Source organism: Apteryx rowi, unplaced genomic scaffold (genome assembly GCF_003343035.1).
Source record: "Apteryx rowi isolate R43461 unplaced genomic scaffold, aptRow1 scaffold_119, whole genome shotgun sequence".
Taxonomy (NCBI): Eukaryota; Metazoa; Chordata; class Aves; order Apterygiformes; family Apterygidae; genus Apteryx; species Apteryx rowi.
The window spans coordinates 1,970,915-1,996,724 of record NW_020447408.1 but is presented as its reverse complement, the minus strand read 5'-3'; the positions used below and the strand labels follow the sequence as shown (position 1 = coordinate 1,996,724).

Here is a 25,810-nt window from a genome sequence, read left to right as displayed (position 1 = left end):
CCAAAGATGGCGGCCGCCTCCCGTCCCYCGCGTGGCCTCGCGCGTCACTTGCGAGCGCCGGAAGTTCCGCCCTTCTCCATGGCAACGGGGAGCGCCGGAAGCGGCCAGCACGCGAGGCGAGGAACATGGCGGCGGCCGGGGCTGCCAGCAGCACCGTGCGCTTCAAGAGCAAGTGAGGGCGGGGGGGAGACGGACCCTCCCGGGGCGGCGGGAGCCTCCCGGGGCTGGGGGGGAGGCGGATCACCCGGGGCTGGGGCGAGGAGCCCGCCGCGGGGCCCGGGGCGGCCGGCGGCCCCTTCCCCAGCCGGCGGGTTTGGCGTGCGGGAGCGGCTTCATCTGACCTGTCGCGGCGCGTTGCTTGTTTTTCCTTTCAGCTATGCTGTATCGCGGAAAATGGAGCCTTTCTACAAAGGAGGACGAGTTCAGGTAGGAAGAGAGACTTTCCTTCTATCGAAGTCTTGAGAGAGGAAAGCTAAAACAGCGATGTGCCTGTTCAAAAACATGTCATCTCTCTGGTTCTGTAAATGCTTTTGGTTTCCCTTCTCTTCCCTTCAGGTAAACCGAGATGGAAAATTCATGTTTTGCCCCTGCGGGATCAAGCTGAATATAATTGATATAGAAACGGGGGCTCTTCTTCACAGCCTCGAACAGGTGAGAAGTTCCAATGTATGATGACTTTGGAAACTGTTGGATGTTTTTGAAGCCTCCAAGGGTATTTTACCTTTATTGTCAGCTGTTCTTCTGAAGCCCTTGAGTGAAAATTAGATGGGAAGATGAGAAATGTATCTGAATCCAGACAGTTATGTTATTGGGGTTCTCTGTAAGCACTACTGGAGAGCTGTTAGATGTGCTCGGTGTCGATGGAAGCATGCAGAAAACATGCATGTAGTTCTGAGAACCCTCAGAAGCATCGCACAGAGGATTTAACTGTCTTTTCCTTCCAATTTTATAGGATGATCAAGAGGATATTACTTCCTTTGTTCTTAGCCCTGATGATGAGGTATGTATTTGCTTTGCGGTTTGTTTTTCTTTTTACTGCTCTGTCAGGCCTCCTGGTAAAGCTGGTGAGCACTGTCTGCCTGCGAGTGTCTGAAAGCACTGTCCGTTTCCAGAGATCTCTGTATAGTATCATCAGGTGCTTCCATCTGACTTCCAGTCCGGGTTGAAATCAGACATGGCAATGATCCCTACCTTTACATTTATTTACAACTGAAGATAAGGGACTGATCCAGGGACAGAAGTGCAATTTAATCTATTTTGTGTGTATGTGTAGAGAGTGCATTAGTTGATGTTGCGTTTATGTCCAGCATTATTTCTGGCTCCTTTCATGTATCCATGTGCATGCTGATGTGCTGCAGATAATCTACTTAATAGTTAATCTTCCTTTGTGTTGCTTTTGGATAGATCCTTGTGACAGGAAGCCGAGCCCTGTTGCTGAAGCAGTGGAACTGGCGAGAGAACAAGTGTGTTCGCACGTGGAAAGCAGTGCATGTAGCACCAATAGCTAGCATGGCCTTTGACTCCACTTCAACGTTGTTAGCCACAGGTGTGGTCCTATTTCATTGTCACTTTTGCATAATTTGAATAATTTAGCCCAGCTTGACACAGTGTGATTTAGTGATCTCTTGAATTCAGACAAAATCAGAAGAGATTTTGCCTAGGTAGTCTATCAAGATCTCTCTTTTAACGAGGATGCTTACAATGTTCTGCCTAAGATATATTACTTAATTAAATGTGAATAAGTATAAGGAATCTACAAAGCAGTGTGGCCCAGTTATCCCAGTGTAGAACTGGGACTCTTTGGAGATGGAGGAGGGCAGGCAGGACATGTAACTTAACTGTGCTTCAGTTTCTTGCTGTGAGCAGTCAGGTTTTGCTCATTGCTCTGAAAGCGTAAAGTAGTCCTTGAGCTCCTCTTGGTGTTGATGGTTGTTGCTGGTTTCATTTTGCTCTCTGCTGCTTTTGTAATCTGTGAAATTTTGCAATTGCTGATATGTTGGGCGATTTGTGTTTCTCCTTTTCATAGCTCATTCTTTTATACCCTTCTTTTCCAAGGTGGCTGTGACAGCACCATTAAGATCTGGGATATGATCAAACAGTACTGCACACACAACCTAAAAGGATCTTCAGGAGTTGTACAGTAAGGACAAGTCATATTTATCAGTCATTTCCATTCTGCTGGTGTTTGTTAGTGTGATGCCTGAACGCTAGGACTGATGTGGATGTCTTGAGTTAATGGAATGTAAAGCACCATTCAGAGCATGTCCCAGGCTCTCCTGTTTCCTGCTTTTTGAGGCAAAGGAGCAGGGCTAAAACTGACTTTAGCTTAGAGAGGAAACAATTTGATCAAGAAGTTTCTTGGGATCCAAGTAGAATATCTGTGCTTGGTAACTGATGTACTTCAAGAAAGTGTAAGACTAGCAAAGAAGAGTTGGAAGTTTCCCTGGTGGGTGGAAGAGGAATAAATGAAGTCTTACAAAGGGAGTCCTAGTATAAATTTGGGTCGATTGATCTGTCACATTCTATGTGTAGAATATATATTTAAATATTGGGCTAAAGCTGAGGGGATGCCAGATAGCTTATTCCTACCCTATTCAAATCCCTCTTTGTCTCTCTCTGTCTAGCCTTGTTGAGTTCCACCCTGATATTTCAYGTCTGCAACTTTTCTCCTCCTCAATGGACTACAAAATCCGAATCTGGGACCTGAAGTCCAGCAAGTGTGTTGCTGTGTTGAGTGGCCATTTCAGTGCTGTCACCTCCCTGGCTTTTGCTGCAGATAGAAATACACTCATCAGGTAAAAACTTGTAGAGGCTTTGCTTTTCTGTCCCATTCACCCTGCCTCCTGCCAGAGACAGGACATTTCTGGGATGTCTTGGGAAGTTTGTCCTTTGAGGGGAAAGATTGCTGAAGGTGCTCAATCCCAGCATGTCAGTATAAGCAAGTGACTGGGGTCTCAGCACTTGTGTTTCTGGTGACAGTACTACGCCACCACGTGGAAGGCTGGTGTCTTCTTTTGTTATGGGCCTCTTCAGAAGGGTGTTGAACTCCTTTCAAAATTGCACTCAGAGCCTGAGGTGAATGGTTTTAACATTGAAACTCTTTTAACTTGCAGTTCTGGCCGTGATAAAATCTGTATGGTGTGGAACCTGAAAACCGGAGAAACTAAACGAACCATCCCTGTCTACGAGGTGAAATCACATTTCATTTATTCCTTTGAGATCCTTTGTAGTTTCTAGGTCACTCTTCTCATGAGCTTCTCTTTAAGTTTCTATATATTGTGAAATGAGGCTTAGAGTCTCCCTTGTACTTCACAGAAGTCATTAAACTCTGGTCCAAAGCTGTTTATTTTCATTCTCTCCTTGCTTAGCGGAGTTGTTTCTGGGGAGCATGAGAAAATACGTGCTGCCACTGCCTTTGCTTTCCCAGTGCTGGAGACGGAAGGAAGGACAGTCATGAGAAAACTTTGTTCTTGTGTTGTATCTGCCTGCCTTTCCTACATAGCCATGCCATCCGGGGCAGTGGAGTATGTTGTGTGTGCGCCTGTTGAAACAGGACTCCAGTCCCTCAAGTCTCAGCCAGAGCTTGGCCAATTCTTTTGCAGAGCGTGGAAGCTGCTGTTCTGTTACCTGAAAAAGGAGAGTTCTCTCAGCTGGGTGTGAAGAACCAAGGGTTGCACTTTCTCACAGCTGGCAGCAAAGGTGGGTGTTGTGCCATGTCCTTGCCCAATTTAGAGACTGAAGAAGGACCATGCTTTAGGCCTGCGTTGCCATTACTGCTGGGATGTGTGTTCTTTGTGCGGCAGAAGCCTTGGTCTGAACTCTTGAGGGCCATAGAGCAGAGCCTTCTCCTGAGTTCCTCTGACAGTAGTGGATGAAGAGATTGCTCAGGCACGCTGTGTAGTCTTGATTTAGCTATGTATGTTTTGTCACAGTTTGCAGCTGGACATGCTGTTTGTGCTGTGATTGACTTAAATTGAACAGAAAAGTTTGATTTAGACCAAAGAAGAAAATCCTTGTGACCCTTCACACCACTGTAATTGGACCAGTTAACTGTCTTGCCTTAAAGCTGTGTAGCTTTTCTTCAGTAGATGAGGCCAGGGTTTGTTGTGATATTACTTGGATGATCATTGTCAAAAACAGTGGCTCCAATTGATAATTTATATCATCATTTGTGTTAGGCATCCTGAAAATCTGGGAAGTTGCCACTGCTGCCTGCGTATTTACCCAGSCTGCGCCCTTTGAGCCTGTGGAATCCGAGGAGGAGGCCAGCGAGCGCAGTCTCACCCACTGCATGCTTGTGCCTGGGAGGAATGAGGTTGTCACAGTGTCCATGGAGCACAACATTGTTTTATATGATGCTCAAACTCTCCAGCTCAGGAAGCAGGTAACAATCTTCAGTCTACCTTTTCCTGTTCCTTTATCCACATTTTAGGATCAGCTCTGTTTCTGGTGACAGCTTTGTCCAGGGCTTCCCTCTTCTCCTACCTGTCCTTGATCTGTTTCTTCCCATATATGTTTACAAGCCGTAAAGCCAGCTTCACTGGTGGGGTTGTTTGAAGGAATATTGTACAGAAGCAAACATAGGCAAAAGAAAAGCGCAGAATAGACCTAGCCTRGTCCTTCTGTGCTCCAGCTTATGTCTAATAAAACTTTTTTGTGCAGTATCAAACAAAAGGTCACAGTGATGCAGCCTCATTGAGCATGGTGACATTTGGTACTTTCTCTAACCAGCTGACTTCTCCCTGTTAAACTGTTCCAACATCCTCAGTTTGCAGGTTACAACGATGAGGTTCTGGATGTGAAGTTCCTTGGGCCTGCTGATTCTCACATTGTTGTGGCTACCAACAGCCCTCAGCTGAAGGTGTTTGAACTAGCAACATCACACTGTCAGATCCTCTATGGCCACACAGGTGTGTGTGGGCAGCTCTGCTGTGGGTGGGAGGGAGATGTGAAGGTGTTTCTGTATCTAGCTTCTCTCTGACAACTGTTACATGGAGACTGGAGTCCCTGAGTTCTCTGGAACAGCATCACAACAGTTTTTTGCAGTGGTACGGAGAAAGCATATAATCATGCTGTCCTGATTTTGCAAACACTAGCTTTCCTTTTCCAGGTCTGTCAGTTCAGTTCCTTTTACTAGCAGAGATCCATTTAAATTAAAGATGTGGGTAGGTGAGCCTTAGCTCTGAAGGCTGTTTTGTGGCTACAGGTGACACATTCACACCAATGCCATAAACAGCCAGTCACTTTGTAATGCATGCAGATATGTTCCAAAGTCTCTCAGAGCTCTGTGCCCCAGTCAGTAAGCAGCAGACTCCGTGTTAATCATGCGTTTCTGTTGTCCGATTACGCTATTGCTTTATATTCAGCTGTTTCTTCTTCATCTGTTTAGAAACGATTCTTGCCTTGGATGTCTTCAGAAAAGGCCTGATGTTTGTAAGCTGTGCTAAGGTATAGACGCTTTTTCCTTCATTGAATGAAACTTTTTATTTCTAGTGGTCTTTATGGGTAGTTTTCTTATTCGTCTTTGGTGATCCAGAAAGGGCTTTTGTTCAGGTGGAAATTCCTATCTGTTAYGCCCCCAAAGATAAAAGGTTCTTCCACTATCCTTAACATTATCCCTTGGGAAATGATTGGTTGTACTTTAATAGCCTGAAAGGAAGTGCCTCATTCTCCAAGCATTTCTTGCTCCTGCATGGGAGTTCAGAGATGTCATTAGTGAGAGATTGATGGGGAGCTGTGGACAAGATAAAGTACTGGAAGAAAAGGTGCCAGCTGGCCCAATATACTCAGAAGTAAACCTCCAAGCTGCAGTGCAACCTGCTTGGCCATTTCTGCCCTCAGATGCTCTGATGAATGCAGACATAGGTTCTGGCTTAAAAAAACAGTGAATAGCCAGGCTCGCGGATGTGGTAAATGCATGAGACTGATCACTTGTCAGAAGAGCACAGCAGTTTCTCTTCTCCCACTACAGGATAAAAGCCTTCGAGTCTGGCGGATGAACAAAGACAGAAAAGTGATCTGTGTAGCCCAGGGCTTGGGTCACGCGCATGGGGTGGGCGCTGTCTCTTGCTCAAGGTAATAAAGATTGGACAGAGYTACCTTTGCAAGCATGAGTCGTGCCTGCTCTGCTGATCCTCAGGATGAATGTTTTGGTGAATGCCTGCCTCTGAACCRTGCTGTTCATCGCTCCTGGTGCCAGCTTGTCATGGTGCTTTGAGTTTGAAGGAAATTTTTTTGGACATACATTGTCCATAAATTGTTGACCTTGCACTTCTCTGTCAGTATAACTTCTGTTTGTCTTCAGGAACAGCAGGAGCTGGATAAGTCGATGGGTAAAGCCCAAGTGAATTGGAGAGAAAGGGGAGGGGGAACRGAGAGAATGTGTATGTGAAGGTGCTTGTTTGAATATCATGTCTGTTGGTCAGCTCTTCTCCTTTCTTCAAGCTGCCCAGCAGTTTTGAAGCCCAACTTGCCTATTCAAGAGCTGCAGTATACCTGAGCATGTAACTGAAGAGAGCTAGCAGTGCGCTTGACTGATGTCTGAATTGCTGGAGGCTATCACAAGAGCTTCAGGAAAATGAAAGAGAGCTTGAAAAATCATTTGAGTGCTCTGTTTAACATCCCAGCAGGGTGACCGAACGTGTGTAGGTTCTGGTAGGGGAAGGAAGAGAAGGCCCTTTTTCTCCATGGATGAAGCCACTGTTTTGCTTCCTTACACTTGACACTTCTTTTCCTTATACTTTTATTTTCCAGACTGAAAGAAAGCTTTGTAGTGACCAGCAGCCAGGACTGCACAATCAAGGTCTGGAATATCCCAGCATCCCTCACTTCCAAAGCAAAAGCAGCCTTGATCTCCAGTCCGGAAACTCTTCATGCCCAAGTGACTGAGAGAGGTCATGACAAGGTAGAGCTCCACCAGATGTGAAAATGTACTTTTCTATAGAAATATCTCTAGTAAATCTGGGTGTGCAATGTTAGCATGGAGTGTGCAAGTGAAGTTCAGGATTGGTTGAGATAGACARTAGTGGGGGTGATGGAAAAACCCTGACACTTCAGGGAAGGAAACTGGGGGCTGACCTGTAAGGTGAAGACCAGGGAATTCCAGCTGAAGCTACTTGTTTGTCTGTCTTTTGTTTTCATTTTTCAGCTATCCTCTGTGATCCTCACAATTCTCTCCTCTGTGCACACTTGCACTCAGTGGGCTGCAGGCTTTCTCTTCCTCTTAAAAGTAAAACAAGCCTGGTTAAGACTTTTTTTTTAATGCTGAGGCGATCATATGGTTGGCAGTGTGTCTGTTTCCTAGTTTAACAGGAATGAGCCGTCCCATGAGTTAGCTCCAAAACAGGTAAAAGCCCAGCAATTTGAGGATGTCAGGATAGCTGAGCAAACAGTGGCACTTAAATCCTTCTCTCCTGTTTTGTACACTGAATTTACTAATGCTCAATAACAACAGAAAGACCTAAGCTGCTTTGTACTCTGTACTCGTATGACTTTTCCAGGATATAAACAGCGTGGCAGTTTCTCCGAATGACAAGCTCATTGCCACAGGCTCACAGGATCGGCTGGCCAAGCTGTGGTCCTGTTCTGATTGCTCTTTGTTGGGTGTCTTCACTGGACATAAGCGTGGAATCTGGTGTGTGCAGTTTTCCCCAGTGGATCAGATCTTGGCCACCTCCTCAGCAGATGGGACACTGAAGCTTTGGGGTCTTCAGGACTTCAGCTGTTTGAAGGTAATGAGAACTCACGCTGCTCCTTGCTCTAGGAAAACCTGGCATAAAATGAGGATTGATTAAGGCAGCTTCAGAAAGGTATATGCTGGTTAGTGCAGATGAAATAGAGCCATGTGGTCATGCTGAARGGATAGCCATCCAGGCATAGCCTTGTTCTCCAGGATCTTGGATGCATGAGCTGCCTGGAAAGCTCCAAGACAAAAGCATTTGCCCAATGCCTAAGTGATCTTTCTTCTCTAGCTRACTGAAGAGCAACATGGTTGATTGTAGGGGAAAAGCATATTCCAGCTTTGGAAAGGTTGGCTCTCCCTGGCACAGCTGTAGCCATGAAGGAAAAACACAGTTTATTCGATGCTCAGTCTTCACAGAAGAATTATCTGTGCAGTCTCACAGCATCTTGCTAAGGCAATGAGAAGGCAGTTGCTTATTCTGTGCCACGTTCTGCCCAGCAGTGTTGCCTCACGTGCCTCTGAGTGCGTGCTTCATTCAGCGTCAGGGGAATCAACCTTTTAGAAGATGACTTAGGCAGCTGGTCTCGCTGTTCAGACCACTTGCAATTTGACCTTGTGCAGCAAGTTTAAGCAAATGGGTCTTTTGAAAAAATGGTATGTGGACAAGGCATTTTCTGCTGCCCTTTCAACCTACAGTAASAGAAAGTCCCAAGAACAGAGGCTGCTTATTGGAAGTTACCTATTAGGGCTGTGGGAGTACATTTCATCCCCTTAGAGAGGGCTGTCTTCGAAAAGCCTGGCAACAACTCTTTTGAACTTCCCATTTTCCAGACTTTTGAAGGTCATGATGCCTCTGTACTGAAGRTCATTTTTGTAAGCCGGGGGACACAGCTGCTTAGCAGGTAAGTCAGTACGCTAAAGAAAGATGTTAAAACTAATCAGAAAGGAAATCACTTAGATGATGTAAGCAACAAGAGAGCAGAGTCTTGAGCAATGGATTTCATTTTAGAAAATCTGATAGGAAAATCCCATGTCTCTGCTAAGCTTCTTGCACAGACTAACTTATCTTCCTCTAGTTCTCCAGTTATGCTGCGGATTCTAGTTACCTCCACTGACATTGCTGAGCCAGTGACATATACTGTAGCTAGGCAGAGCTAAGGGTGCATCTCACCCTACTGCCTTTGGCAAGGGAAAAGCAGCAAGCGTTAAAGAATTGGAATTGGTACCTGCAAAGGGTTGGTCCTCTAGCTAGAAGCAGGAAATAATGTAGCTTTTCTGGGCCTCAGTTTGTCCTCTGTGCTGCCTTTCGTTATAGAAAAGCTGAAATAGGAGAGACTGGAATATCGGAGCTTATGGTGATATGTAAGTAATAGGGTTTTCCAAGAAGGAATCACTTGAGGAAATCTTAGTAACACTGGGAAGGAAGTGTATCTTGTTTGGAGTGAATTTTAATAAGATAGTGCCTTTTTCTGCTGTTGGAGAGCCTCTAAAGCTGGGCCCTGCCTACAGAGCTACATGGCTTGAGTTTCTTAAGCTCTCTTGACTTTCGTGGTTAATTTTGCTCCTGTTTGGAAGGCGATGGAATGAGAAGTGTTTATCCAGTACTGGAGGCAGAGCAGAGCAAGGATGGGTCTATCTAGCGATYCTCTGAGTTAATTCTGTTTTTTTTGTCTTCCGAAAGTGGTTCTGATGGTCTCTTAAAACTCTGGACAATTAAAACAAATGAGTGTGTGAAAACATTAGATGGTCATGAAGATAAAATCTGGGGTCTTCACTCTAACAAGCAAGATGACATGGTTGTGACAGCGTCCAGTGACTCCTGCATCACGCTGTGGAAGGTASAGTACGGAGTCTTTCTGCTTCCTCTCTCAGTTAGTAATCAGAATGCARTGCAGAGATCAGGATCCCAGTGGTTTGTCCCTAACCCTGTTCCAGCATGACACGTGCACTCCCCTCATTTCCTGCACTTTGAAATTGGGTCAGTAAGGCGTATCTTGATTTCTACTATTCTTTTTTTGGCCACACCCGGACAATGTCGTAAACAAAACAGCAGACGGGCCTTAGCAGCCTGCCCAGGCACTGGTGTTCTAAAGGTCATTGGGAAGGAAGTTGTGAGTTGATAGATTCAGCAATTATTTGACCTGAAGATCTTTCTACAAAAACTAATCTTCTAATCATTTGATGGCTAAACAAAAATTCATCTGTATTAAAGCAAGATTTGATGTGATTGTATTCTGGTTTGTTAAAGGATGTCACTGAAATTGAACAGGAAGAGGCACAAGCTAAACAGGAAGAGCAGATTATGAAGTAAGTTGATCCTGTATAGTGGCGGGCTGTGAAAAGGCAAATTCTGCCCAGAGAGACTGTCCACACTTAGTCATCCAGTTCCTTCTAATCTATGGATTCTGTCATTTAGCTATTTCAATGGTGTCAAATTGCAGTAGTCTTTTCGTCTACCTTGTAGTTTATCTTTAGTTACTGTAAAGACTTGCTGCAATACTGTCAGCTTGACAATAATTAGTTTCATGTTTATGTACTGCTGAGATAAGCCAAGTCAAACTGCTGAAATCTATTATCATTCATTTTCTCCTGCATCAGCCAGCGCTGAATAGCTCAGGGAGTCCTTGAACGTGCCAGGGTAATTATCTACACAATGAGGGCACTGAAGTGTTTATTGGAAAGTGGTATTAACTTCCTGGCATTAAACATCCTCACGTTTTTATTGCCAAATCTTCTTTCTGCAAAGCATTTTATTCCACCAACCAAATATTCTTCTGACATTTTCTTGACCCTAATTGTTTTCCAGAGAACAAGAGCTTTCTAACCTGCTTCATGAGAAAAGATATCTCAAAGCTTTAGGATTGGCAATCTCTCTGGATCGTCCACACACGGTGTTGATGGTGGTCAAAGGTGAGTCCATGTTGAGCKCTGAAGGCGTTTTCTGCCTCTCGCCTTTCAGAACATCTCTTCCAGGTAGGTGAAGACTACAAAGCCTAACTGTCTGAGAACTTTTGTTTTCCCTTTCTCATATCACTCCCACTTCCTAACCATGCTTAGTGCTCCTGATAACAAACAGTCTCCCTGCTCTCAGACCATGGGTGYGTTTCAGAAGGAATCCATCACAGCAGGGACATCAGATGTCACTGTTCCTCYGAGTGTGACAGACGCGGCTGACTGCTGAGGAGCACTAAGTCTCGTCTCGCGTTACCAGTCAAGCCAGCTTTCATTCCCAGGGTAGCAACCTGCACCCAGAATTTATACAGAAGTTTACTTGTTATTTGACTCTCTTTGCCTGGAGTCGGGGGCTCGTTTAAAAAATCAGCTGCTGTGTGAAGGGCTCTCAGCAGCACTGGGTATCAGGGTGGTGGCTTTAGCTCCTCCCAAGCTAGGCTCTGYGTAGAGATGCAGTGAGCTGGCAGGAGTTTTGTCTCTCCTCTGGTGCATGGTCAGACAGATTAAACAGCACGTCGGGAGCCACTCTTATGCCTGAGAAAGCCTGTGCCGACAGAGGGATGTTCAGATCACGTACTGAAGCGCTTGCGGGTTTAGAACAGCCAGAAGGGAAGGTGCCTGTGTATCTGAAGTGCGTTGGCCTCTCTCTGTGTCCACAGGCTCTTGTGACAGGACTGCGTGCTATTTCCTACCGGATCCTCTGTGCAGAAGGAGGGCATGGATCTTGCTCTTGAACTGAAATTCTTTTTCTTTCCCTGCCTCTTCATTTCTCTCTTTTGCAGCCATCCTCAAGGAAATCGATGGGAGAAAGCGCTTGGAAGAGAACATCCTTCGGCTGCGGAAGGATCAAAAAGGTTTGYTGCAACATGATTTGTATGCTAAAACCTTTCAGTGAGGGGCTTGTTTTCTCAACCAAAATTAACAGTCTCCCTAGACTTGTCTTTCACCAGTGAGCTCCCACCACCATTGAGCAGGACTGCTGCCCAGGGCCATCTTCTTTGTTATGGTGCTACTCATGACAAGCCCCAGAAACTGCTATGGGCTTGTTTGAGTTCATCAGCCTCTGTGGTGGTCAYGTCCCTTGGCGCTCTTACTGCATCATCTGAGACTGTCCTGCAGTGGGAGACAAGTGCACTGAGCTAATCACCAAGTCRTACCTGCCACACCCCAAAATCTGCTTTCCTGCAGTCACGTCTGCCCAAAGGGCCTTGCCCTACCTTACCACCCCCTTGTTTAGGACATCCCTGTGACAGCTCACGAGAGGGCTCTCCATATAGCTCTTTGACCTCTCCAGGCTCGTTAGTCATGTTGCGTGGGAGCTGAACTGCTCCCTAAGACAGGAGAAGTGCTTTCCAACCTGGCCTCCCCTGCAATGTGCCAGCGCCCTCGGCACAGCTAGTGTGTACCAACTGCCTCCTTCCTCCCTAGAGGCAGTGTTAAAGTTCTTGGTGACGTGGAATACAAACTCTCGGAACTGCCACGAGGCCCAAGCTGTCATTGAAACCCTCCTAAAGCACGAAACRCCAGATTGCCTCCTGCAGTACTCGGGCATTAAAACTGCTGTGGAGTCCCTGCTGCCTTACACCGGTGAGTCACGCTGGGGGAGCGTTCAGGTCGGTGGTGGGGCAGCCTGTTGGCTCTGCTGGGGGCTCAGAGCTGGTGGTGCCTGTGATGAAGTGCCTAGTGCTTCGTTGTACGTGATCTCAGCTGCCCTCTGCTCCTTTGAGCTCTGACACCGCTGTGAGTTCTGTTATCTTGATCCTGGCGCTACGTGATTATTAGCACTTCCTGGCTGCTTTACTAACACTGACAAATAGTTTTTCACGGTCTGTGAGACTGAGGTCTTCTCCTATGTTGTGGATATTCCCAGTTTGCCTTGGTCTGAACAGAAGAATTTTGCACCCCCTTCACGTGGTGAACATCCCCTTCCGTGGTGTCAACCGTTAGTTTTCTTTCTCTGCAGAGCGCCATTTCCAGAGACTGAGCCGATTACTACAGGCCTCCATGTTCATTGACTTCATGTGGCAAAACATGAGACTGGCTGATGCATCCCAGGAGGAAGATGTGGAAGATGTGACTTTATGACCCTTCTCCTACCAGTTGCCCTCTCCTGAGGGGAGAGTTGAACCACCTGAGGCCTGCCTTGGCCAGCTCTCCCACCATGCATGACAACTGGAATATTTGTATTTTTTATAATTTTTTTTTAAGTTTGTTTTAAAGATTCAAATAATCCAGTATCTCTTTACGGACTCTTTGGGGTTTAATATGGGGAGGGGGGGGTGTCAGTCCTTTGTTCAAGCTGTGGTTTCCCATTATATTTTAACACCCTGAATTTTGATGTCTGTCTTCCTATACAGCATCCTGCACCTTGCAGGAGGAGCCAGGAAAACAGTGGTTAGCTTGGAGAAAAGGTAGAACCTGGCTCTGAACAAGCCTTTCTTTGAGTCTTTCAGTCCACTGTAATAAGGTGGGAGCCCTGCACACTACTGGCAGTGTTGTATCACGTCCCAAAGCCCAGCTCGGGAGCGTGTATGGATTAGTTTTGTGTCTAAGCATTGACAAGTTTTTTTGCTTGGGCAAAATGTACTCTGGCCCAAAGCAGGTCTCTCACCCTGCCCAGGAAGGTTAGCACCTGGGAGGGAGATAAATTTCTTAGTTTGGGAATTAAAATTGTGCTCAAGTGTAAAAAAAAAAACCAAACAGTCCCCCTCCATGTTTACATGTGTTTTCTTTTTTTATTTCAGAGACAGAAATGTATGTAATCTAGAAAAATACAAAAACAATGCACAAAATGCTTGTTTCAGAAAAGTTCACAGATACCTGGAAGATTAACTAAAATCAGAAGATCAGAATCTATATAGAAGTCTTAGATTTTTCTATTTTTCTAATTGTTTTAGCAAATGGGCTTAGGGGTAGGAGTTACTATAAATTTCAGTAAATATCAGAACCCCCTTTCAAGGGGGTTTTATTCATTAACATGACCAGAAAACTTATCCCGTAAGGAAACAAACTATACTGTAACTGTTTTTCCTTCTGTGCCTGCACAGACATCTCTGTAGGGAAAGGTCAAAGAAGAAGTTTCTAGCCCCTGTGTAGTTTGTTCTGACAGCCCTTCAGCAGATCCGGACCAGTCACAGGTCCGAGAGCCCTTCCGCACTCCCTGGCCTTCCCCTGCAAGCTGCAGAATGAGTAAGCATAACCTGGTTGAGTAACATTCACGAATGTGTTCTGTTCCGTCAGGAGTTAAACACCGCGTCCTTGAAAAGCAACAGTCCCCAGCACTGACCCTCCTCGTGCCAGCTGCCTGCAGCTGCGGCGAGGAAAGTACCTGGCGTTTCGTTTCAGCCGCGGCGCTGGCCTGGGCAGCGTCTGGGCCCCTCCGAGGCGCAGGCAGGCTACTGCACGCTCTGGAGCGTGTGCAGGGCCAGGAGGGCCGGCTGGGAGGCTGACTGCTGCATGGCTCGCTTGGTGAGGGTGCTGCACCTCTGGAGGATCTCATGGGCTGAGGGGCGCACGGGCACCTTGGGGACGCAGGCAGCCAAGTCTGAGTCAGCGAGGGAGTAACTTAAATCAGCTGCAGACGACTCCACAAAGCCAGAATCGTTCCTGTCCTTGTGGGTGAGGTGTGGAGATTTGCTGCTGTGTGTTGCCACGGCCTTCCCCAGGGGAGAGCTCCTGGCCTGCTCGACTTCAGGCAGAGACCTTGATAAGTCGGGCTTCCAGCCCGGCCTGCCATCCCGCTCGCTCCYGCTCCCTGAGCTGAGAGACGAGCTATCAGTCTCCAAATCTGGAGTGGAGCTGGCCCTGGGCAGGGATCTCGATCTGCTTCTCGAAGAAGTCCCTTCTTCAGTCTGGTCAAGGGGAGGGCAAGCCTGCACTGCACTCTCTCCCACCACCTTGTCCAGGGGCTGAAGAGCCCCCAGGGAGGAAGAGAGGTTAGGGGTGGAGGCGTTGAGCCCGCAGCTCACAATGGTCTGCAGCCTGCTGTGAGGATTCTTGTAGGGCCGGAGGCACATGGASGGGATGTAGCCGGTACGTCCGTTGTACCTAAGAGGGGCAGGAGGGAGAGCAATGCTGAAAAGAAGGGTCCTTCTCCCGCCTCAGCCTCGGGGGGAGGGAGGAGCGCACGCAGGGTGGTGGGTGCTGGCGAGGATTCAGCCCGCTGCCGCGTACAGGACTTAAAGAAGGGGAAACTGTCCCTAGCCCAGGGACAGGTAATTCAGTGAGAGCCTCTCTGCCCACTGCTTGGGGAGGGACAGGCAAAGAGCACCTGCAGCAGGTAGCCAGCTCTCTCGGGCAGCACTGAACGGCAGCTTCAGGAAAGCCTCCTTACCGGGTCAGCCACCAGCCGTCGTCRGATTTCCTAACCACCTCCACGATGACCCCGTTGTTCAGAGAGAGCTCATCTGCCTTCTGAGACTCATAGGATCGCACAGCAAAATACAAGCTGCCTGGAGAAAGAAGGGGGAATTTCTGCCTTGTGAAGAAAAAAATCATGGCAAAGTGTGRAAGGAAAATAGACCAGAACTGCCTATCTGCTGAGTGCACAAGCACAGCCTGAGCTCTGGGGAGGCTTTTATAGACAAGAACTCAGGCTTCRTGCTGGCCCTCTGACGGGGGAGCGTCACCACTGTGAACACAGCTCCCTTCCCAGTACGGAGGTGGGGATGTTAGGAGGGAGAGCATCCTCCAGCAAGGCAGAAAGGTCCCGGTGCTGCACCTGTGAGCTAGTGTGAACTGCAAGACAGGGGAAACAAGCAGGTAACTCTCAGCAACAGGGAAAGTGAGTGTGCAGAGCACACTGCTACATATGTAACTATTAGTTACACAGGTAATAAGTTAATGCATTTTTTTTTTGTTAATGGATATTACTAAGTTAATAAAGTTAATAGTTACACAAATAACTATTACAAGATGCCCTATCCCTGTGAAAGATCAGATCAGCAGTCCCAGGGTGCAGGAGAGAGCTCCACAGTAACGCTGTTCCCATAAGTGATTTATTTGCTCAGCTGCCCACAGTTGGTGGCAGAGATATGACTAAAAAAATCAGGGGAGGGACTTCAGCCAATGGTTAAAGCATTTTTTTGCAGAACTGCCCCCCCCTTTAAAAAAAGGTCGGGGGGAGAGGAACATAGTGTAGTTCTGAACTCAGAGCAGCAAGGGAGGGTTTGGGTCGCAGTAGTTTTAAGTAGCCTTACCCTCTTCATTCGAGCTCAAGGCATTCTGGATGTCCTTGTGGATGTCAGTCTTTTCCAGGTATGGGGCTGGGAACCAGGCTATCTGCTTGTCTGCATTTTCCACTAGCCACCACCCTGCAGCAAACAGCAAAAGGAAGATTGTAAAAACTTGTAAGAGGTAGACAAGTATCACAGGAGRAATGACCATAAACCCTGGCTAAGGGCTGCCCCAGTCATGAACAGGAGACAGGAGAGAAGTTCTGCAACCACTTGAGGAACTGGCAAATGTCATACTGACACTTGGGCAGAGCTCCCTTGAGACCAGTGTTTTCCACCACGGAAGTGTGTTGGGGTCTGTAAAGCAAAGTCTGAGAAGCTTTCAGCTCGGGCTGGGAATAAGGCCCCAAGTCTCGGCTCAGGCTCCTGCCTCTGCTGACTAGAAAGGCCCCAGCACTTGTTCTTTCCTCCTTGATAAAGCCAGGTAAGTGCATCACACGCACAAACACTAATGATGCTGTAAATGTTGCTATAAACACACCATTTGCCAAGCTATGAATCAATCTAGAAATCTTACACCATCCATCCCTGAAACTGAAGAATCCCAGTTAAACATACCGCTCATGTCCTTGATTAACACTTCAACAATTTCCTTCTTAGCAACTTTGAAAGTCTTGTTTTTCGTGTCTTTGGTTTCAAAGGTTTCGATGCATCTGTAGCTCTGAGATGCCTGTGGGAGTGTAATAGAGGGGGGGTGCTGCTGCGGCTGTTTYTTCCTTTCCCCTCCAATTTCTGATGGCATGATCACAACACTGAAAAATAAAGTTTAACATTGGTTTACTGAAAAGCCACATGGAAGGTTGGGTTTGTTGTTTTTTTGGGGGAAAATCATGTCTATGCAATAGACTTAAAAAAAAAAAAAAGCTTAGGCATCAGACAAACCCAAAGGTCTCAAAGCAATCAGCAGACCATCCCTGCTCTGCTGCCCAAATATGCCAGGGAAATAAAAAAAATAACACAATGCTGAGTGTGGCATACTGATCATCAAGAGAGAAACGGAATAAAAGAAAAAGGTGCAAGGAACAAGGGCAACAGTCATTACAGAAAGCTGAGTTACCTAACAGCATTCTTCCCATTTGCCAGCACTTCCCTTTTTCCTCATTCCTAATTACTTCAGTGCTAAAAAATGACAAACATTCCCAAAGAAAAAGAAAAAGGAGAGGGAGACTGCTTTTCCCCACCACTCAAATGTAACTGATATTTCTCTTCTATCCATCTGTGAAACAGACACGTTACAGAATAGCGATATACAAACAAGAAATACACGTGTTCACACCTGTTTTCAGGAAAGGAAGGATCTAGGTCTTGGGTTTGTGCCTTGAAAAACTGAATCACGCCTTCACTCTGGGAGATCTTAGCATCCATTTTCAGCAGCTCCTGGGAGTAAGCTTCCAGCAGTTTTAATCTTTCCAAGGACCTGTTCAACTTCCCRCTCTTTCTCTGCTTCACATTTGCATCTTTAAAATAAGAAAGGCAAAGTYGGTATGAGATAACGGATCTGGGTGCCTTGAGAGCAGCACCTTCCGCCTACACACAGTGGTGCCCTCGCCTAGCGCCCATCGCCGCACAGGCCCAAATTGTAAGAAGCCAAGACARTAGCTATCAATATTTGTGCCCTCTTATCATTTTAAATAGCTCCTGATACAATTTTTGAATACCTAAAGTTTATCTTTGTTCACAAGTCAATGTTCCAAGGTGCCCTGGGCCAATACTTAAACTGTATGTACTACCAAGTGCATTTATATATAAAAAAGTCTAGATTATTTTAAGTCAACAATAGACCCCAGTGCTTTGATATGATCCAGTTATACCATGTAACACGCAGAAGCTATTTGCTTATCTGCTTCAGAGAAGGTCAGACTCAGTGACTGAATCTACATCATTAGTTATGACTGCCCTGAACAGCTTTATCACGTTTGTTGGTYTTTGATGGCCACGGAAGATTTGGCCTCCTTACCTTTAAACTTGGGTATAGTCCGGTCCGATCTCCTCAGTGAGCCACTCTCAATGGGGAATTTTCTCTTCAGATCTTTCTGAAAGTGAGACAGAAAGAGAGAATGATGGTGCTTCAAAGCCTGTTCACAGGGCTGAGCTCTCTCCCTCCCTCTCTCCCTCCCTAGGATGCGAATATTGTTTTCAGGGATTTCTTCACTTACATGGAATCTCTTAAATTCTTGAAATGTCCGGTAGATGAGAATGTTGTTTCGATCTGACCAGGACACAAACACCATGTAGTTCTGAAAAAAATAAAAGGGAAAAGAAATGCATTTTTAATCATGCTGTTCAGTATCAGACACTTTCAACATTTGCTATCAACAGATGCTATCAGCATTTGGCTTAGTTCTGGTTTCAGGCTTCAGGACTGTCACATTAAAAACAAAATTTTAAATTAGATCTACACAAAGTATTTCCTTAATTTTAGGGCCGCAGGTGAGCGATCATTGTCRAAATGAGAAGAAACTTAAGAAACTGTCCACAGAAAGACGGCAGAATCCAAGACAATCATTTTCTTATGATATTGACCACTGAAAAACAGAGGTCTAAAAGACCTCTTGTCCTAGATAATAACASCCTAATTCCAGCACTGCAATAGAAATGAGAAACATACCCCCGTAAGAGTAACTGAGAAAGCSCTGTAGTTTCCTAATTTGTAAATAATGATTAGGGGGAGAGGAAAAAAAAAAATCAGGTTAGAGTACCTTCTGCTTTTGGCATTGCATTACGCCCACAGCCTTCACATCCACTGGGTACCTGCTGCAGTTCATCTTCTCAGATGCCAGCTACTCTCCCACCAGGGGCAGACGGGAGTCCTGCGGAGAGGCAGCTCCGGGCACGGCCTCCTGGAGGCTAAATAGACTGGAGCAGGAGGGAGAGCAGGAGGCGTTCCCAAGCTGTCCACTGTAAAATTGCTCCCTCGTTTCCTCCTCCACCCAGAAATGCGCAAGGAGAAATTCCATAATTTGGCAAACTATCACATGCCTTTTATTTGCTCTCCTGCTTTTAAGATGCAATTACCACTGACTGTAGATGCYGGGGGTGTAGGTCAGAAAGCTGGGAAAGGACAGGCATCTTTTGTTATCTGGTCCTAGGCAGAACAACAGCAGAGTGACCTTCCCTGAGGCTGGGTCACTTGACCATCCCCGGGCGGCAGAGGAACTCGCTGGYGCGGCGCAGACTAGGGTTTGTGCAGCCGAGCAAAACATGGGGTGCAGGGGAACCCGAGCGCTCTCAGTAGAAACGGTTCCTCATCACGGTGCCTTCATCAAAAATGCTGCGGTTTAACCAGCAGAGAGCTGGGCTGCCTCCGAAGGCGAGCGGATAACGGAGGCTCCCTGTGCATCCGGTTAGCAGCACTGTCTGCAGCCACAGCAGCCAGGGCTGCTATTCACACTGATCCCCAAAACTAATCGTAACCATGGCTTGCTGTAAACCACAAATCAATGYGATTTCTGTGTGTGCCAGCGGTTTGTTACAAATCTCTTTCCTTTAATGCTTTGTTCCATCTGCTTAGTAAAAAATACTTCACTTTAAAGAGATTTCTGGCAGCTACGTCAACATTTGCACACTCTCAGAAAGAAACGCGAGGTGTCGATGCCATCATTGACTGAGCAAAAGATGAACAAATCCCCTGGGGTGTCACAGAAAAAGTCCCAAAGCTTCYGATTTGTGATACCACAGAGACCCAAGTAATTTGTGCTCTCTGCCCTGCATCAATCCGGGGCTTTCGTATCAACCCCAAGCCGATAAAAGTTCTGCGGTGGGAGACGGAGAACCCACAGCGCGGCCTGACGAAGCAAGAGGCATGAAATCGCTGCAGGGCAAGGAAAGCAGGAGCCAGGGGCCCAGCGCAGGTAATCTCAGCGGCCAGAACAGCTTCAAAGGCACGACCTACCAGAAATGCGGCAGTACGGGAACGGCTCACAAGGCGACGGCACACGTGTCGCAGCCTCGCAAGCTCATAGCCTCYGGCCGGCTGGAACGCGCCAGCGCGAGGCTGCAGGGCCCACGCACTGCCTGCAGCGCTGCCTGAGCCCGAGGACACGGCTGCCCGCAGAGGCTCCGCACAGCGGGGGGGAAAAGAGAACAAGGAGATGGAATTGCTTCATTTAAGTCAACTATCACCTTGCTGCCTTGAGGCACTGCATGGCCAGTAATTACAGCTCTGGAAAGCCAGGCCTTTAAYTGAACCTTTACCATGTCCCAAGTTATGACCTGGCTGATGGGCATCTGTGTGTGAGCAAACCTCCTTCTCCATCCTCCTTCACGCTCTTTTTTTGAGAAAGCCTAAATGCGATCAGCATCACTGCCAGGGCCCAAACCAAGAAGCCCAACTCTTCCCTCTCATGCTCTAATTACACACAGCTTCTTAAAACCCTCAGCAACAGGTGTGGGTGATTTGTCACCTGTGGAAAAAACAAAACAAAACAAAAAACAGAATCCCAAYAGGAAGCCAAGCAGATTACTTCTGGCTAGCTAGAAAACACAATGATTAGGGACTCGGTTTGTTTTTCATGAAAACCTGYACAGCACAGTGGAAGTTTCTCTGGAGGCATTTTCATTGCTCTTGGATCTGCTGCTGCCGCACCTTCAGCCTCCCTTAGGCAGTTTACGGAGCAGTTCAGTCCCACGACACAAGCTAGGTGGGAAAACCCCTTAGCTGATGTCTCCAGGGCATTTCCTGGCTAACAAAGTCACAGAGGAGCTACCCTGCAGAGAGCACAYAGGGAGCCGGCTCACCGCCCTCGACAGCCCCACAATCAGGTCCTCCATCCCCCTGTTCGCACGGAGTCTAGCAAAAGCACATGCCRTTAAATCTACCCAGATCAAAAGGAAGAATATATATTTTTTGAGAGAGAGGAAATCWCTTCATCCAGAGAGTTTATTCCCTGTGATCCGTGTGCTCATCTAGAAGCTATCTGTCCTTGAGACGGCAAATTCCTTCTCGGACTCTGTCGTTATGCCTGCGCTCACCTGCAGCTTCCCTGGAAGCCTCCCAAACGAGGCCAAGCTCACCTTTACAAGGGTCTATTGTGTAGCTCTCATAACTAGCCGGAGCCAAGACATGAAACAAAGCCCATCTTGTTGGCATCCTGTCTCAGAGCAAACACAGAACACAATGCATTTCCAAGAGTAGGAAGGTTTAAAAATAATTACTCTGAATGGCAGAAGTCAAACAAAATTAAAATCTTTGGAAGAGCTGAAATCTCTGAACGTATACAAGACCGCTGAAGAAAGTTCACCTAGCACTTCGTACCACATCCGCAAGGACTGCAAATGCCAGTAAAAATGAAAACAGTRGGAAGCAGCTTTGTGTTTGACCATTGCTAATTCCAAAAGCCTTGCCATATTTCACGGTTTTCAGTGAATTCGAGCAGAACTGCTCACTACAAAGCGGAAGAGGAACATGGAGAAAATATAAGCAAATGTCACAACAGAAAGGCGAAACTACATGAAGGTCAGCAAGTCATCTAAGTTTGAAGATCCMAGTCATACAAATTGGAGAGCTAATTTCCTGGGAAGAGATTGGCTGGAGACTGGGATCTCAGACRAACCATTATTAAGAGCAAAACTACTGGAAACTCAATAATTAATTCTTAAGAAAGCATATGTTTCTGGTATGATCGCTTAGAGCTCAGTTATCAGGCTCCGCAGTCCCATTACATAAATATCACTGGATCATTGCTGTCAAGTTTGCTGGGAAAAGAAGACGTGAGAAACTGCTTGTTCAAAAGATTAATCTAATGAGGTATTACATTAATCTGAAGTGACCAAATCCGAGGAACTGAAGGAAGGGCTGTGCCAGGTTGCCTCTGGAACAGCACAAGCACTCCTTGATGACGTTACTGCACCTTGTTCGCAAAAGCCGTACAGATCTGTGCCCCTTTTGTTGGGAAAGGCTGATAATTCCACTTATTTGCCAGGCACATTTGAGCACACTTAAACACGCACACGTGCGCGCGCACCCACAAACAGTTTTACTGACAGTAAGTCAAGTTTGCTTTGTTTCCTCTTCTAYTTCCACATCATCCCATCATAAACTGGTACATCCTTATGTGTAATTATTAACTTAAGGTTAGGAGAGGTCTGCCCGGAAGAAGCAAAAAAGCAAGTACTGCTGGGTGCTGTTGTTTTATCATCGGTACATATTTACATAGTTTTAATGGCAGCATTTGYTTTTTTCTTTAGTCATTTTAAAGGGTATAAAGGAGATTGCCAATGGACAAGTAACGTATAGGAATTGACTGTCCAACTTCAACAAGACTAAGAACAGAAATACGAGTTTTCCACCCTAATAATTTTTGTCACTGCCAGTTTGCAGTCTGCTTCAAGAAACCCACGCGTTTCTCACAGAGGTGGAGTTCTGCCTTCTACTGACTTGAGAGACATTGCTACCAGCATAAAACGGCTGCTTTAGGTACCTTAAGTGTTTTTTATATCACAGAAAGGGGCTAAGGTTATAAATATAGTCATGGCTGCACTGTGGAGAAAGAGTAAAATTAGAGTATCTGCCCCCAGGAGCTCACAGTCTAAAGAGACATGGTAGATAACTGTCGGGGGAGGAAGAGCAGAGGTCCAGAGCAATTCAGCAACTTACGCAAAGGTAAAGAAGTCTGCAGCAGAGCTGCACATAAACCCAGGACCACCTAGACTTCCTCCTCTGGTATTTCAATTACAAGGCCAATGTCCTCTCCACCATGTGCRAAATGTCCATGACAAATAAACACCACAGGTCTGATTTACTTATCATTTCATATGAATCAGGAATAACTTTTAAACAGACCAGATTAAAAGTTGTATAAGTAGCCTAAGTGGGAGAAAAGCCTGGACCAATCCTCAGCTACATCCTAGAAGAACCAAAACTAGCGTTTCAGAGCCCAGATGCCCAAGAGTATCAAAAAGCAGCTCTTCACCAGCTGTAACAAAACACAGCTCCTCAGCAGCCATTTTCAAAGTGCAACAAGCAATGATCTTGTTATAAATGCACATGCACRAAAAAGAGAAAGAACCGTGCCATGAACATCCTTTACCACGTACAGAGTTTAGGTCTGGGCTCTGTGGGACTCCAAATCATGCATTTCTCATTTCACATATAATACAGGAGGAATTGCCACTGGTTAGACCTACTCTTGCAAATCCACTAGGGAAAGACAATGAGAGAAAAAATCCTCAAACTACCCTTGAGATATCACAGCCGCAAGATGGAGATACCCAAAAGAAGAGCCCTAGTTCACACCATGGGCACAGCAAAGGGGGGCCCTCACCTGGAACGCTGCTGGTATGAGAGCTTAATCTTTTGCCACCGTCACTTTCAGGATCAAAACCTGTCCTTTACTGTTCTTGAAGGTCACCTGCGATAACACATGACCTATCAGCAACTTTAATGAAAAGCCCAGCTGCTAAAAGCTGATTTTAAAAGTACAAAGAGGTTTTAGACTCTCATCAAATATAGAAACAGGCCCTGATTTAAAAAAAAAGAATCAGTCACTGCAGTTGACAAAAATATCTTTCACCTTGTAAACACGCTAAGCAGTTGAACTTTCACACAAGCTGGGATGAGAGATTTTGCAGTACCTAATCCAGAAGAATGTATTTGATTTCCTCCTAACTTCAGCAGCTGCTGCATGAAATAAGGCATTTTTCAGCAGCCAGCTGAATTTGATTCAGAAATACTTTGAGCAYAAACAACAGCGTTGCTTTTCTCTGTCCCCAGAAGCGGCTGCATCTCAGGAGTTTCCAAAGGGTTCTAGAGGAAAGGCACTATAGGAAATCGTGCTGCAGTGCACGTTTGCCTGCAATGCAGGTGGTTCATTAACCACTCACAGGCAGATTTTCCCCATGATAAAGAGCTAGGGCTTGAGTGTGAACACCTATGATAATTGGTATTGTATGTGTAATAACCGGAGATGGATGGATGGTGGTGTGCAGCAAGGCCGCATGGCRTGACCTTTCTCCCCAGGTAATGAACTTGTAGGATCTGCATAGCGCTAAGGATATATTTTACGATACCTGTAAGCAGAGTTTTCATTTGGATCACAATGAATTTTTGCAGCTTATAGGTTTCCTCCTGCTAAAAGGACTGACGGTGCATTAAGACTGAGTTTGTTTGTCTATTCTCCACCAGCATTTAAAGAGCTTAGGTTGGTAAATACCATTTTCTGGAAGAAAAAGAAAGTAATTTTGCACTCCTGCTACAGGAGCTAGCCTAGATACAGTCCCAACCAGCAAGGCATCCTATGGCGGTGCTGAGAAAGGTCACTGTTCGGTTTCTGAAAGGCCTTGATCTGTCTTTTCCACAGTGAAACTGCACGTGATCTTTGTGACTGCTCACAACCAGCAGGTCATGCTCCCAGGAGGACACGGTCATGGCCTGCAATGCACATGGAAGAGGCACAGTAACAGACTTCCTAGTGCGCTTTCATCCTCTTCCGAGAGGCTCTTCCTCTTCCGTGCCTATTTCCATTTTCCTTACAAGCTTTGCTCTGCCATCCTCAAATTTCAGCATGAGTCCCACTTCTTTTAGTCTGCAGCTGCTGCGATGTAGGCCAATCTCCCGCGACAGACACACGCCCAGGACAACCTCAGTTATTGTCCCTGGCACAGGAGAGGGGGGTAAGGACATGGGAGCCCCATCCCCTTCCAGGTCTCTGACAGCATGGCCTTAGCCAGACAGCTTGTATAAAATCATGGCAGCATGTCAAACTCCCTTAAAAACGAAACAAAACAAAACAAAAAAMCCCACCCTTCTCCTGGGGAAAGGATAGAAGAAAGCAAACAGTACATAGCCAAGTCACTCCTCGGTTCATCTATCACTGGAGGACACTTGACATGGGATTCATCCCGCCCAACCACAGACATCTGTGGCATAGGTGCCTCTGTCCGCCCTAGTCACACCATGCTTCCTAGAGAGGCAATCGAAACCTGATGTAAGGCAACAGAATCGAGGGGGTGATTTATCTGACCAAAGCATCCTCTGCTTCCTAGTCTGTAAGCAGGGAGGACAACTCCTGACCTCTTCCTTGGAAAAGGCAACACGAGGACCTTACTCTTCATTAAGTGCTTTGAGGCTCTTGACTGAAACGTTACAGGGAAATCACTGCACAGAAGGAGTCAAGGAAAAGCCACCCCTCATCTGCCAGCTGAGGGSGGGGAAGGAACAGAGCAAACTGCTCTGCTTTTCCTTTGGATGTCCTTGGGATTCAGCCACCAAGCCCACTGGAGAAAGTGGCCTTTCACAAGAGGCTGTATATTCAGGGGCTATAAAACACCTGACAGGCCCCTGCTACCGGGCACCTGTTGCAACAATTTCATAAYTCCTTTGTAAAAGCTGCACGTTTTTCTGAGGTTATGCAAAGGACAAGGGCATGATTCAAGAACGAAATTTCCAAGAAGGATAACAACGYAACTTAACACGTTGCAAGAGAAAGTTTCCTGCATCATTTCCTACATCAAAATAAATAAATAAATAAATAAAAAGGTGTTTGACAACCGCTCCTTGTGGTAAGAGGCCAGTACACGGTGCGTACATGCCAGAACCGGGCTAGGAGATGTGAAGAAAAAAGGATTTCATGGCCGAGTTTCTAAAGTGTTCATGCTGCTGATGCAGCTTGTCCCACGAAGCCAGACGAGGCTTCAGGAGGAAATCCTCAGGAACACAACCTGTAGGGCCAACAGCCAACGGAACGAGGATCAAAGAATGTGTAGAAATTCTGTTATCACTTGGATAAAGTCTGTTCGGGCTAACATATGATAAAATCATAGACAAGACCCTTGTATTCTTCACAGCTTAGTCAGAGTAATGCTCATCCCATTCTTTTGCTTTCCTCATTCCCCAGTCCCATCGATAAGCAGAATATGCAAAGTACCTTATCTCTCTCCTGGGGTTTTCACCAGCATTGGGTAACTCAAATTAAAAGTTCACCTTTACTTCAGAGTGAAGACAAAG

The 25,810-nt window shown here is 46.3% G+C and overlaps 2 protein-coding genes across 2 annotated transcripts; one reads left to right on the top strand and one right to left on the bottom strand.

The window, feature by feature from the left end:
• The first annotated feature begins 98 nt into the window (after positions 1-98).
• TBL3 (transducin beta like 3) lies at positions 99-12,891 on the top strand. The gene is made up of 22 exons (XM_026086067.1): positions 99-172; positions 375-426; positions 556-651; positions 953-1,000; positions 1,405-1,546; positions 2,056-2,140; positions 2,625-2,795; positions 3,114-3,189; positions 3,603-3,699; positions 4,179-4,384; positions 4,769-4,910; positions 5,390-5,448; positions 5,972-6,075; positions 6,754-6,904; positions 7,500-7,730; positions 8,513-8,583; positions 9,363-9,519; positions 9,930-9,988; positions 10,488-10,591; positions 11,416-11,487; positions 12,062-12,220; positions 12,597-12,891. Exons 1-22 carry the CDS (start codon positions 126-128, stop codon positions 12,716-12,718), a joined length of 2,451 nt encoding a protein of 816 aa, XP_025941852.1. The 5' UTR covers positions 99-125; the 3' UTR covers positions 12,719-12,891.
• NOXO1 (NADPH oxidase organizer 1) lies at positions 12,879-18,613 on the bottom strand. The gene is made up of 8 exons (XM_026086078.1): positions 18,567-18,613; positions 18,024-18,104; positions 17,825-17,900; positions 17,144-17,324; positions 16,426-16,619; positions 15,832-15,945; positions 14,967-15,084; positions 12,879-14,680 (listed from the first exon to the last, which is right to left on the bottom strand). Exons 1-8 carry the CDS (start codon positions 18,585-18,587, stop codon positions 14,029-14,031), a joined length of 1,437 nt encoding a protein of 478 aa, XP_025941863.1. The 5' UTR covers positions 18,588-18,613; the 3' UTR covers positions 12,879-14,028.
• Between the last annotated feature and the right edge of the window lie 7,197 nt (positions 18,614-25,810).